This window comes from Mollisia scopiformis (assembly GCF_001500285.1).
Source record: "Mollisia scopiformis unplaced genomic scaffold LY89scaffold_11, whole genome shotgun sequence".
NCBI lineage: Eukaryota > Fungi > Ascomycota > Leotiomycetes > Helotiales > Mollisiaceae > Mollisia > Mollisia scopiformis.
Window position 1 is genome coordinate 1195850 of NW_017263591.1, and position 13643 is coordinate 1209492.

The 13643-nt window shown below is 46.4% G+C and overlaps 4 protein-coding genes across 4 annotated transcripts; all 4 read right to left on the reverse strand.

Annotated features, from left to right (window-relative positions):
* Positions 1 to 2236: 2236 nt before the first annotated feature.
* LY89DRAFT_584023 (HET-domain-containing protein) lies at positions 2237 to 3292 on the reverse strand (the record flags this gene model as incomplete). The annotated part of the gene is made up of 1 exon (XM_018209243.1): positions 2237 to 3292. A coding segment is annotated over one exon (1056 nt), but the record flags the coding sequence as incomplete, so codon positions are not given.
* Positions 3293 to 4503: 1211 nt separating this feature from the next.
* On the reverse strand, positions 4504 to 5000 carry LY89DRAFT_733547 (uncharacterized protein; the record flags this gene model as incomplete). Its single annotated transcript, XM_018219813.1, has 2 exons — positions 4504 to 4589; positions 4673 to 5000. The coding sequence occupies 2 exons, from the start codon at positions 4998 to 5000 to the stop codon at positions 4504 to 4506; spliced, it is 414 nt and encodes a 137-aa protein (XP_018072073.1).
* Positions 5001 to 6824: 1824 nt separating this feature from the next.
* Positions 6825 to 8575, reverse strand: LY89DRAFT_684681 (uncharacterized protein). The gene has a single exon (XM_018214928.1). It carries the CDS (start codon positions 8451 to 8453, stop codon positions 7032 to 7034), a length of 1422 nt encoding a protein of 473 aa, XP_018072074.1. The 5' UTR covers positions 8454 to 8575; the 3' UTR covers positions 6825 to 7031.
* Positions 8576 to 10186: 1611 nt separating this feature from the next.
* Positions 10187 to 12803, reverse strand: LY89DRAFT_615938 (HET-domain-containing protein). Its single transcript, XM_018210745.1, has 2 exons — positions 12166 to 12803; positions 10187 to 12112 (listed from the first exon to the last, which is right to left on the reverse strand). Exons 1-2 carry the CDS (start codon positions 12770 to 12772, stop codon positions 10503 to 10505), a joined length of 2217 nt encoding a protein of 738 aa, XP_018072075.1. The 5' UTR covers positions 12773 to 12803; the 3' UTR covers positions 10187 to 10502.
* Positions 12804 to 13643: the final 840 nt, after the last annotated feature.

Genomic DNA, 13643 nt, shown 5'->3' on the forward strand with positions numbered 1-13643 from the left:
GGTATCCCTTCTAGCTTTACCAGTCTCAAGCGAAGGCAACAAGCCCGGTGGATGTCTCCATTTGAGAAAAAAGCTCCTAAGGCCACGTGACGTCTTGTCTGATTTTATGGCAAAAAGAGGGTGGAGAATGCAAGAAACTGCACTGGCGAAACGGATCATATTTTCCCACAAGGAACAACAATTTTGGAACTGTGGCACTTGTCTGCTATCAGAAGGCAGTGTCGTGGCTCAGAAGCCAATATTACAGATCAATGTTCGGCCTTTCAATACCGCGAACGCAATAGCAAAGGCCACCAATAATCCACTACAATCATGGTATTCTGTGATTGAGGTGTCTACCGCGTCTCTGCTTACATTTCCTTCCGATAAATTGCCTGCAGTGTGGGAGGTCGCTATCACACTTCAGAAGAGCCTACACGGACATGGTCTTTTCTCACAAGGCCTGTGGGTAGATGATCTATGGCGAGGCCTTCTGTGGCGATCACAACATCACATGAAAGAGCTAGAGAAGAGGGGTTCAAGTGTCGGAGAACCACCCACGTGGAGCTGGGCTTCACTAGAAGGTGCCGTATCATACAGCCTGGCTACGAGCGTCCATTCTTATCCAGTCGAGTCCGCTCACGAGGCTCGACTTCTCGAGAGCCACGATGTCAATACGACAACAGACTACATGCAATTTGGTAGCGGAGGATTGCTGGATCAGCCCAGACTTATGAAATTATCTGCAATGTCGATATCCCTGAAGGATCTAGATGCTTCTCTGAATTGCGAATGTCTATTCGACTTGGCGGACAACGAGATCAGATGGCTGGATGACCGCTCAAATACCAACTTCGTAGTAATTCAGATTTGTAAATGGTATTCAGATACTTCGGAAGCGGGGTCTAGATGGATGGGGCTGATTCTGGATGAGCTGGAGGAACCGGAAGAGGTCGATGAATCGGAAGAGGTGAATGAGTCGGGAGAGGTGGATGAAGAGGAAGAGCTGGATGAAGAGGAAGAAGTAGAAGAAGAGGAAGAGCTGGATGAAGCGGAAGAGCCAAATAATAATGTGCAGTTCAAACGCGTTGGTCTGTTCCTTGGGCCACAGGATGGGGTATCTTTGGCAGGGTGGGAGCGAAGAGAATTTCGGATTATTTGATACGGGTAGATGTTCATTCTTTGTTAGCTGGTCCGCTTTATCATACTGAATATTACCACAATCCTTTCAACACACCTATTCTATCTGGACATAACAGCCAGACTTGCGTGCGAAATATTAAAAATGTAGAGACTTTTACCTAGCCATGGACATAAGTGCCAGACCCCAGAAGTCATTTCTCGAATTCAATACTCGGCTTCTGCACTTGCACTCCGGATTCTCTCGAAATACCAGCTTTCTCAGTGCACCAACCAACCCTCTCACCATAACTGCTCTCATTGCTTCTACTCCCATTGCACTGAAATCCTCTCATTGCGCATTCAATCTCGGTGACGCAGTGGTTGTCTAGAAGTGGACAGAAGCTACAGTATCAAGCTTTTATAATAGCGTAGAGAAGGGAAAACAGTCATGATCAAGACAGTATAACAGTTCACTTGCTACTTCCATTCCAACCCTACGTCATGTGACAAGCATTGGCAACGAAGCAGAGTGACTCGAACCTATCTGTAGTCCCGCTTGGTCCATTATTAGCTACAATTTCAAGACTGATATATCCATCTCGCAAAAACATACCGATCATGTCAGTGTTGTATAGACCAACTCGCTCTCTTCACTTGAACCCATGTAGAGTGGGAGAGTTTGAGAGCTTTCAAAGTCTTTTGGGTCCCACGACGCCCGGTAGTATCCCAGGCGCGACCAACTTGTGTGAGACTCATCAGTCGGGGTTACAACAAGTCCCTCGAATTGCATACGCTCAAATGGTGACCATACTGAATCTAAATGCCTCCAACCCCTAACAATATAACTAACCAACTGCAAAGTGTGCTTGATTGGTGTGTGGAATGTATCTTTGGTATCGGGGTACCAATGGAGGTAACTCATGTTTGGCTTCTTGTCCTCGACCGGCGCCAAGGTAGTCCATAAATCATCTGTCAAACTGTCTCCTCCAAAAACTGGAAAGATTTGCGAAAATCTCAAGTTTGGTGGTACTTTCAGGACAATTCTATTCTTTGGGTGTATAGATTCCAGACTTGTGGGTGTTACCGAGACAACAGCTTCCCACTTAACATTGGATGACTCCTTTTCATATTCAGTCCACCACTCAATTATTGCGTCGACGGAGGTCCACGACCAGGATGGGGCCTTGACTTCTTGGCCTCCTGGTTTCTCCGTCCCCAATCTTCGCCCAGGCCTATCTGCGTACCAGAGAAGTTCACGACACAAACGATTTTTCCACAGTCCATGAAATGATTCGTCGCGAGCCACCAACTCAACTTCAGTTGCTAATCCCGCGATAGCTGCCCATTTGTCGCTCTCCTTTGTCATTTGACAGACTGTGTAGTCTCGAACAAGTTTCCTCCAGTAAGAAATCCAGTCGCAGTAAGTTCCATCTTTACATCTATCAAGTAGGAGTTTGAAGACGGATTTCATGCCACTATGAAAGATCACACCTGGTGAACGATCTTTAAGATCCTGACCGCCAGCGTACCAAAGATCTTGCATGATAGGCTCATACTCAGATGCCTTAGACTGAATGCACTCCCAGAAAATCATTTCTGAGCCGTAATATAAGGTCCTAGGAGATAGTGCACGTTCCTGAATAACCCAAGCCCTCTTCTGAAGGGGAGGAGCTAGCTGCGGATCCCGCGTGTCAGGGCCAATGGGTTCAAAAAGATGAGAGAATGTATAAGGACTGTCTTCACGGACCCTGTATTCGTCCCGTGCTAGAGGATTTCTCCTGACAAAACAACCTTCATGACTTCCTCTAGCGGCTAGTGCTGCAATTGTGAATATCGAGTTCCTATAGACCTCGCCCATCGAAAGGATGTTGTCTTTCGTATCTTGTTCGGAATCTTGGATAATGCACAATGCGTCAATCCATAGGTGTTCGTAGTGTAGTCTTGCCGTGATAACTACAGCATCCAAAAGGGTTTTTGGCATATCTTCCAACGGGACACCTTCCGCAAAAGTTTCCTCGGTAGCTTTCGTTAGACGAAGATGATCCCCTTGGCCCCAACAATAGCTTAAAGTCAGATACTGAATACGAACTTCTCGTGGAATTTCCTTGGTCACTAAAAGCTGCACAAGAATCCCGGCGCCAGTGATACTCACTTTGAGCAGTCGTTGTGGACGAAAGTTCTCATCCCGCATGTGGGTTTCACAAAGTTTGTGATCGGTGAGACAACCTTTAAGCCAAGTACTAGCACAAGAGAAAGACTGATCCGAGTCTGTTCCCACGGTCTGTAGCTTTCTAATCCTGTTCCTAATTTGGGGGACATTGACATGGAATTTCAAGTATCCTATGGACTCATTCCTGTCCTTATCGAGCACTTTGGGCTTTATCTCTAGTTCACAGTAGAATTGAGACAGTTGCAGTGGTCGAATAACGCAGACGTATGGAAATTCGGGATAATAGTGAGAGGAGCCGTACAGAAGAGAACAAAGATGGCAGCCTTTGGCGGCAGATTTTATCAGTCCTTGAAATTCGTCATAGTGTTCAAATACTTCTTTCCCCCTTTCGATGATTCCTGAAGCCGATTCACCTGTACTTTGCGATAGTAAGGCTTGAATGATAAAAGATGATCGTATTATGTGACGACATTTGTGGCAGAGATGGCTGTCCGTTGGGGCCTCATTGACTGCTTTCTCGGCTGTAATACTCAGCTCTCGCCGTACAGTGACTGCATTTGCTCTTTCAATAGCAAGTAAGCAATCAACATGACACGGTATGTCAGAACCTTCAGACATTGTGGGAAAGCGGCATTCGCACGAAGAATCTGTGCTCATGAAAGCGTAAGCAAGACTCGGACTTTCTCCAAATTCTCTAGGGTTGAAGACCTGATAATGCACTATATCGTAAGAGGAAAAATATTCCCCAGGGCAGAAGATATACGTCGTCGCAACCAATAAAAGAGTGGCACGTCTCTTCTGCAAGGTTGGACGCCACAGTTGGGCATCAATAACCGAAGCTCAATCACGAGGATTCCCCAATGTTTGGTTGTGAAAGTGAACCTGTCCTCTCATTTTCGGTTTGCTACAATAATCAGAACATTCACATTTTGTGAGTAAACCAGCGATTTGAGTTGGAATATGAAAAATTGCCAATATTGAAAGTTTGATCAATGCGAAGTCGATATCTCAACTTTGGCATGGTCTACAAGAATAAAATTACCAACAACACCCGTACAAAGCCAAAACTTTCTGCCCCCAATTTTTCACTGCGAAGAAAAGATACCAACTCGAGTGGCTGGTCTCCCCATATTCGAGTATTGCGCTTGACAAGCTCACTTTTGAAGCTTTGCCTATCCGAACCTTTTAGTTAGTCAGCGAGACGAAACGAAACGGCCTGCACGTACAGAAGTTTACTCGCAGTAATAGATAGAGTAGCAATAATCGGTCCCATCCTGATACAGTTCCCTCTGGCTATCTTTGTAGCAACTGAAGCTACCTATCGTCACCGATCATATCAGCAACTAGAACTCCCAAAGCTTTTTCAATTGTCAATCAAAAAAAGTAGGAAACTACACTCACGATACTTGTTCTCGCCGAAGCCGGCATAAGCTCCATTAGCAAGACTCTGGGCATCTGTAGTGATCGCACTGGTGAAGGTGTCCCCATCCGGGAAATTCCTCTTCATGACATTTCCCTCCCAGCCCACGACCCAGTCGAAACCTGCAATGGCGGAAGGATATTGGCCATCCAAAGACTCAGTAACATCTGGGTAGTAATCCATGGTACTGCGATAGTACTCGCAGCCCTCGGAGGTAGGACATCCAGCACAGTTAGCGAGATATACGATCTCGGTGGTGGCTTGGGACAAGGTCGAAAGACCGAGGAGGGGGAGAAGTTTGGCGAACATGATTGAAAGGAGAAGGTTCATGGAGAGGTGAAGTAAGTGAGTATTGAGTAGTGAGGATGAGGAGGATATCGAGAGGAGTTGAAAATGATGATGAGGATGAAAGTAAATCAAGGTCGAGACGAGACCAACGTCTTTATATCTTTAACCCAGTCAGAGCTTGATATTTCAGCATCTGCAAATGTTAACCGAAGGCAGATTTTGATGAAAGCTGAAGGCTTCTCCGTAAGATGACCGAGTAAAATTCTCAACGGGTACCAAAGAGTAAGCGGCGACCAGAAGCCCTCCATGGTCCTTGAACAATCTCCTCGCCGTCGAATAGAATGCTTATGCAAATTTACCACAGCTGCAGTTGGAGGATTCGGTAGCGACTAATTCCGCTCCTTCTTCATATTCAAGACAGTCATCCCCAAATATTTTTTTTTCCAGACGAAGCTTTGTTGCCTCCACGAAAGAGCATAGTATCGCCATGTGTAGGGGACGATACTGTCTTAACTCACCCTTAACGTCTTTTTCCACATATCTTGGTGAATCTCGCCGAAACTTGTTCTCACCATTCAGAGCAGCAGAAACCAGACTTTCAAGTAGGCTGAAGCGTGAAAGTCCGAGAGTTGATCTGCAGGATTGAAGAACCCTTGTTTTCAAGGGCTTTTTGGGCAATTGTGAAGCTGTATTCGCCCTGGTTGTGGACTATTCTAAGCGAAATTTATGAGAAGAGGACATTAAGGGTGATTTAAGACGGCGTCCCAATGAGTATAGGCTTGGACAATGTGGTCAAAATAAGCATAGGGCTGAGTATCACTGTGCGGATCTGTTCCGCCAATAACCTGGAGAAAAGGAAAGCTTAACCTTAATGGATCCAGGTACCGGTATTTCTGACCTTGTCAGTCGTCCGATTAATTGCATCGGGGACCCACACTTGGTCGCCGAAAGCTTGACACGGAGGCTCTGCTGCCCCCTGCAGCTCCTTTTACCGAGAAAAGTGACATTGAGCTGAAAAGGTCAGAAGATTCTTGACAAAGAAACTCGGGATTATTACGTTTAAAGGGCACGGTAATCATTACTGCTATATTCAGCGATGAAAGATATCCAAAAAAAAAAAAAAAAAAAAAAAAAAAACCCTCGGAGGAGAGCTTAAGTTCGAAGCAACGGAATAGGCATTAAGTAGCGGGGAAAGTTTCGATGGTTTTCGACAAAAATTGAAACTTGTCTTAGAAACTTAGCTCGATTGAATTGAAAAGTGAAAAACAGTAAGAAAGTTAGTCTTGATTGTACGAATGACGGAAATTGACAGGATCGAAAAAGAATGTCATTACTGCTTGTCATGCCTCGCGCTTCTAGAATCCTCAGCTGCCGTACCCACAGTGGCTGCTGACGATCTGAAAAAAGATCAGGTGAAGGAGTCTAGAACCCATCAGCAACGACGGAGCATTCTACCAATAAGAGTATGAACTTGGTCCCCAAAGAATACTCAGCGATCCTACTGGCGCGCTTGCAAGTTTCTCGTCATTTGAGCAGCCGGTGGGGCTGCAGGATGATGGAACTCATGGGTCGTGATGAATGCCTGCATTGATTCACCTTCTCGTATTGCCACTTGGTTCGTTGAAGGTCAGGAAATAGTCAAGGAAGGACCGACTGGATCAAAGGTTGGAGTCCTGAGACGGTCTCTGCCTGCTCGAGAGAACTTTACAACGAGAGTTGGCAGGGGCGCACTGCTCATCTATTTGCCTAGCCATTCGGTACCTAGTTGCTCAATCAAATGGGTTGGTATTAGGGAGCTGAGACAGAATACAAAACATTAAGTCACTGATCTTCTGGAATATTGTCCTTAAAATGTAGAAAGAGTATTACTAATAGTTTTGTAGCAGAAAGCAAAACGCATAGATCGCCAAAAGCTTCGGTCAACCAGAAATTCGAAACACGCTAAACCCTCTTGCACCAGTGGCAAAATATCAACATTCTGTGGCCACTTTCATCAATATTTACTCAAAGAATCCCGACAGTCAAAAGGAGAGCATTAGCGTCAGCCAAGGATCAGAATCGGACGCTACCTCCTTCCGGCACTGTGACATATTTCACAGGACCTTTTCCATTTACATGGTATGCCACCGTAAACGTCTTCTGGCTATCCAATACTTCACCACCACAAGTCTCGTCAGTTGGCCTGAAGGACTTTCCAGAATGAACGGTGTCGAGTATCTCTTTCAACACTCTGTGGTCTTCCACGATCTTACCGCAATAAAAGACTTTGTCGATGCTGAATTTAGAGCCGCGGCAATGATGTGGGGGCAAGTAGGACTCTAGGCATTCGTTGGCTCTGGCAAGTTCAGCTTTGACTCGGATCAATTCCTTGTTGATTTCGTGATCTTCGAATCGATCATCTCTTTTCGCTTCCTCCAAGAAGCGGATCCGGGTTTGGGCGTCGGAGAGCTTGAGTGTGAATTTCTCTCTTTCGTCGATGGCAATACGCAGCTCCTTGTGGAGTATCTCCAGCTCATCCCTTTGTTTCTGCTCTCTGAATTTGGTCTCCGTCCAGCTCTTCTCCAGAAGTTCAATCTGCTCTTCCAGCTCTTTGATATTCCTAGTGAAGGAACCACATCTCTCCTTTTCAATCTCCAGAAACCGAGTGGTCTCTTCCAGTCTGATCCTGATGATCTCACACTCCTTTTCGATCTTCTCAAACTTCTCTTCCAAGATGCGAACCTCTTCAACAAGCTTTACCTCTCGCTCCACCCACTCTTGACGCTCTTCCTCGAACTCAAACACGATCTTCTCCTTCTCTGAACGAATTTCCTCTAATTCAATGAATGTCTCCTTGAGCTCTTCTTGAACACTGTCAAACTCTTTCTTCCACTTCCGAACCTCATTCCTGATCCTAGTCTCTTTCTCCTCGAATTCAATGCGCTCCGAGGTGATTTCCTCCTCAAATCTCTCCTTCTCTCTGCGGAATTTGTCTTTCTCCACGATCACACGATCTCTCTCACTTTCAACCTTCTTCAACTCCTCGATCAATCTTTCAATCTCTCGACGATCCTTGCTCTCCCGCTCTCCGAACTCATGTCTCTCCCTGTCACGCTCCTCCACAATCCTGATCTTCTCACGCTCCGATTGTTCCAAATGCGAGCGAACTTCATCTCGTTCCTTTCTGCTCCTCTCAAGCTCGATCTTGATTTTGGAAATTGTTACTTGGAGCGTGCTGATTTCAATGGTCTTGCTTTCGCACTCCCTAGTGGAGATAATGAGCTCCGACTCGGCTGTTTCTGCTCGGCGCAGAACTTCTTCGAAGCGCTTGAGAAGTGATTCAAGACCATGGATGTGGGCCTTGTATGATAGTATGAGCTCGGAGCTAGAGATGTCGCAACCGCCGCTGCCAATTGATTCGCGTCCTCTAGAGAAGTCGCGGCGTGAGATGGAGTTGTGAGAACTGATGCGCCTTCTGACGACGAGTGAGTCCATGGCTAGTGCTTTAGATGGAAGATTTGGTAATTTTGCTGATATCTTGCTAACAAAGTTGACTATCAAGTAACTGAAGCGGGAGTGCTCTTGTTGGGATCGGCAGAGAAAAGAAGAAAGTGGTGTGAAAGTGGTGAGCAATATTCGAAGAGTGTGAGCAGATGCAATGTATTAATGCTGGTCTGATCATTTCACAACTGATCTGAGTGGCAAAACCTCACCCAACCTCCTGATCGACCGAAGCCACCCGAGACAACGCTGACATCTCAGCTTTCCACTTTTTAAGCTTCTTCCAAGGGAGTTGCCGTTGGCTGCTCCATCTTCCCTCCTTACTGGACGCCTATATTTAATTATCAAGTTCTCATGATTATTTGGAAGATAGCCAGCCTTGCGCGCTTGCATGACTGATTTCTATCAACGAATGGGTGGGATCAATGGAGGTGCTGGTGTGTTCGTGGAGATACAGTGGGGGAACTGGCGGGGCTTGATGGCGCGCTGTGGCTAGCTGGAGAAGGTCACCAGCTCAGCCCTATTAGCCACCTCAGCCCTATCCCACACACCTCATGAATCTGACATGGCTACCTTGGTTAGAAACCATTCTGCACAATTTGTTTCGTGATAATGACTTGAAGCCGGTTGGAATGATCAAGGAACGTCAGATGACAGCTTACATGAAACCTATCAATGACATTGCTCCAAATTTGAAATGACTTTTTCTTTTTGGAAGGCTGACATTTCTAAAAGCAGCAGCATTCAAAGTGAGAATGCAACCTTCAATAATGAGGGTGTCCTTGAGAGCCTCGAAGCGCCATAGACCTCAGGCTCTTAGCGAGCTGCCGCCAACTTTACGTTCTTGCGTTATCACACGCAAAGTGCAGTGATATCTCAAGTTGTGTGCTTATCGCATGGCGGTACTTGGACAATAAATATAATGCTATCTTCGCACAAATCGATGTGTCCTCCTTTCAAGGTATGGATGTTATTTCAAGGACGAATTCAATGATCAGTGGGGTGCAAAATAGGGGTTCGCTTACAGATTTTCAGAGAAAACATCGTAAATAGCTACCCGCAGCGTTTTTCATTAGATTTATATTTTAGCACTGTACCATGATCATTTCCCATTTAATCTCACAGGTTTTGAAGATTTATGACGACCAGAATATTATCATAAGCCACAGTATCACGAGCTGATTAGCCCGACAAATGGAAACTCGTGAGAGATCACGGAGGTTGACCGCCGTACGTCTCAAAAGAACGACTTGCAGCTTTTATATGCTTGTGCGTCAGCATGCGCGTTCGTTTTTTTCACCGCAGCTTGCATTTATGGTGTTCCATTGCATGTGTGGCTCAATAAAATAATTCAGCTACCGCGCCCTCCTTTGCGGAGAAGCCGTCAGCGCGCAGCCAATCTCATACAATAGCCGGAAGTTGAACTAGATTGGCGTGCAGCCAGCCTTAATTCCACAACATCAATGGTGATTCCAAGACAATGAAAAATTCTGCTCTCTGAGGGCTGTGCCTATCGACGAGTGTCCGGGAGACGTACATCGACTCAAATCGGGTTAGAGCACTGTGGCGGGGCCAGCTCTTTTTGGCGCTCACCAGCACGTGTGGTTGAGGAGGCTAGCCCGGGAACGCTAGTCTTCCCTAGCACTACACTCGATCGGGTCTAGTTTATCATGTGACGCTTCCCATATATTGTGGTCGCGCACCCTTAGAACAACAAGAACTCTTCTCCCACTCTTAGTTTTTACAGTGATATGTTTTCGAATGCTTTTACATGATGTTTTGAATCTGTCCTACTACCGCGAATAGTGGTCTGCTTCGCGCAGTGCCCACTTGCTGTTGTTTTAGTTGTTTTGGTTGTTTTTGCGTACTGCTGGTTCATGTTCTTACCCCCTCTACAGCACAAGTTAATCACATTTATCGATGATAGCCTGGGTGGAAAGGGAGAATGGCACATGATTAACGATCACGGGCTGGTTGACTTCAGACAGCGTGACCAAAACAAATCCATCTGTGTATATAATACTAGCCTCGCTTCCAATTCCTTCAAATAAGAGTGATCACATATCGCTCATTAGGATGTTCCGTGTTCGATATGATCTCAGCGCATGCAGCCTCGGCTGCCGCAATTCCTTGTTCTTCCAATATCTTCAAAAAGGGCTCGTAAGAGTCATCAATTTTGGTTTTTGGCTCCCTCCATCTCATACTGTCTTTGTAGAAGTTGAAAGACCCTATTCGAGAGAATTCGCCTTTCGTGGGGCCTGTAGGCCGAAGCACAACTCCTTGGACCAAGAACTCTTTGAGCTTCTCTCCATCCGCCATCCCCGAAGAGCAGCCAGTCCAGCCTCCAAGGATAGGCAGAAGATGAATTGCTCCATTGTCTTCTTGTTCGCCATCCTCCAAGCAGTCTATAGTGATGGGAAACTCGTCCTGCCCCTCACCAGCGCGTAAGACAATGTCGAAGCCTGGTTTATCCACGTTCTTGTTGGGTACCAAGTGGCCGGCTACCATGGAAGAGCAAGCTAGACGAATTGTTCCGCCCGCCACTTGTCCAAAGGGATCTTTGCCGTACAGTGTCGTGTTAGCATCAAGGACGTGAGCATACTGTGTTTCGAGAACTTTGCTCTGCGGCTGATACCATCCTACTCCACCATCTATAGATGCCCAGGACCAGCTCGGCGCACGCCAAGTGGGCCGTTTTATGATGGGTTTACTATGGTGACGGCGCCAACATAGCTGCTCCTCAATCTGACCTCTCCACAGCCCCGCGAGGTACTGGTCTCCGGTTTCTTTGTATCCAAGGCTTGCGACACCAGACAGTGCTGGTAATTTGTCTTTGCCAAAGCTTAGATTCGCTGCAGAGTAAAGCCCGACGACTTGGGGCCATAGCCATTCGAATTTGCCTTTCCGATTCACAAGAGGGGACACAAGATTTTTCGGAAATCCATCTGGCAAGTATTCGGACGCGATACTCGTCCTGCATTCCCAAAAAGCACCTCGATCGCCGAAATGAATTGTTCGGGGTGGTAGCATCTTCTCCTGGAGAGCCCAAGCTCTCGTTCCCAGATGAGTATCAACTGTTGAGCGTTTGTATTCCTCGGAATTCCGAAAGTCTTGCACTCGTGTTCGCCCACCGTCTGTGACTCGAGCTCGAACTCCACCGCTGAAGATGGTTGGTTTAAGAAAGCACCCATGAGTGCTATCGCGAGCTGATGATGCAGCTATGGTGATGGCCGAGCCACCGTAAACTGAGCTCATCAAAGATGACTCTCTCTGCCAATCATCTTCACTGTCTTGGAGGATACAAAGTGAGTCAATCCACAAGTAGTCCATTCCAAGTTTTCGAGTGATCTCAAAAGCATGCTTGAACGTGGTTGGGAGTTTGTCAACTGGTAAAGCCTTCATGAAAGATTTAAGGTCTTTCGAAGTAAGCTTGATTACTTCGTGGGACCCCCAAGAGTGTGAGAGAGTGGCATATATCGGCGTTTTAACCAGTTCTGAGGTCAAAACCAATCGAGGCTCTTTAGCAATTGAGATCAGTCTCGTTGGTAGTACGCCGTCATTACTGCTTTTACAGCGTTCATGGTTTTGAGAGCAATTTGTAAACCATTTGGCTGCATTTTCCAGTACATCGAGAGGCTCATCGTAACAATCAGCTTCAAAAAGTCAGCAAGATCAGCGGCTACGATGGGGAATCTTGATAACGTACCTGAGGCGGGAAGATAAGCTGAATCTGTTTTTGTCTGTAAAGCAATACCGGCATTGCACGATGTGCAGACCTTTCCAGGCAAGTTTAGCCATAACAATTGATGTGGATTGCAACCCCAGTTCTGAACGGACAAAGCTGACTTCTCGTGCTCATTGAGCTTGAAGATACGAGCTTCAATCTTACGAAACGTTTCGAGGAGCTCGCAATCTTTGACACTTTGTAGCAAGAAAGTACAGAACCTGCATCCAGAGCGCGCTCCTGCTTCTAGTTCGAATGTAGTGTAGGTTGTCGCAACAGCGTGCTCCCAACCACCGTTCTGGTCTGGTAGCGAATCGTGGTTTCTGCTCGCGGATCCACCTATTGTAGGCCAATTATCGAACAACTTTTGGCACTTCTCGCAGAAGCCTTTGGTGACGAGTATCTCTTTCGCGGATTCTTGGATTTGTTTCTCGACGAAGCTTGCATCGAGCTCATCGGCATCCACGACCTGAACAAGCGGGGAATCCTTGGAGATAGAGTTGTCTCTCTCAGCCATATACTTTTCAAACCATTCTCTCAAGACCTTCTCTCCATCGACGCTCTGGGGGAATTCGCCTTGACCCATCATTGGAACTTTGTCTTGATGTGGCGTTTTGTTTATGAGCATGTATTTAAGGGGGATCGTTTCGATGTGCCTCTTTTCTAGGCAGCCACTCCGCGTGGCGAAGTCGCTTAAAGCCGGCTAACCCCTAAGAACCTTGATATACTACCTGCTTCAAAATAATGACAGAAATCTTCTATTGAAACAGATTCTCTTACTGAGACATGAGGAACTTCAAGGTATCTAGGTAGATACTTTTTTTCTCGGAGGAGTCAAGTATCACGTGACTTATACCTGACAACAACGTGAAAAGCCTTGGAACCTTGCTTTCCATCCTCTCTGAAGCCTCTTCTGAGTCTATAGACACTCAATTGAGTCCATGATCCTGTAATGAGAATAGACAATGCGCTCGATAGTCGTCCTTCAACGCAGCCTCGCTTACCCTCCAAGTTATCCAGCCATATAGCGCTAGTTCTCCAACGTCCATCGACCTACCAGTATCGCCCGCCGTTGTAGCTGCATATGCGCGCATATGTTATAGAAAGCCCATGTAGGCTGTCTAAAGATCTAAATAATAGGGCAAATTGATCTTGTTGCAATTGCCGTCGATGATTCTCCAGCGATGGTTGTCATGTCGTGAGATGCCTCATTCGTGGCTCCCTAGTGGCACCAATACATCTGCCACTTATCTGTGATGTCTGCCTTGAAGCTGCTCTCTGAATTTATAATTGGCTGTGTTCTGTTACGCTGCGGGGCGAAGCTGCGCCATTGGCAAGGGAAACGCCCCTGTGGCTTGTCCAGCCTCACATGTTCAAGGAACTTGGAATGAAGTATCTTATTTTCGTGGAATCCGCACACGTTTACATCAAACATCTTCTTGTTTTGCTATTACTGATGT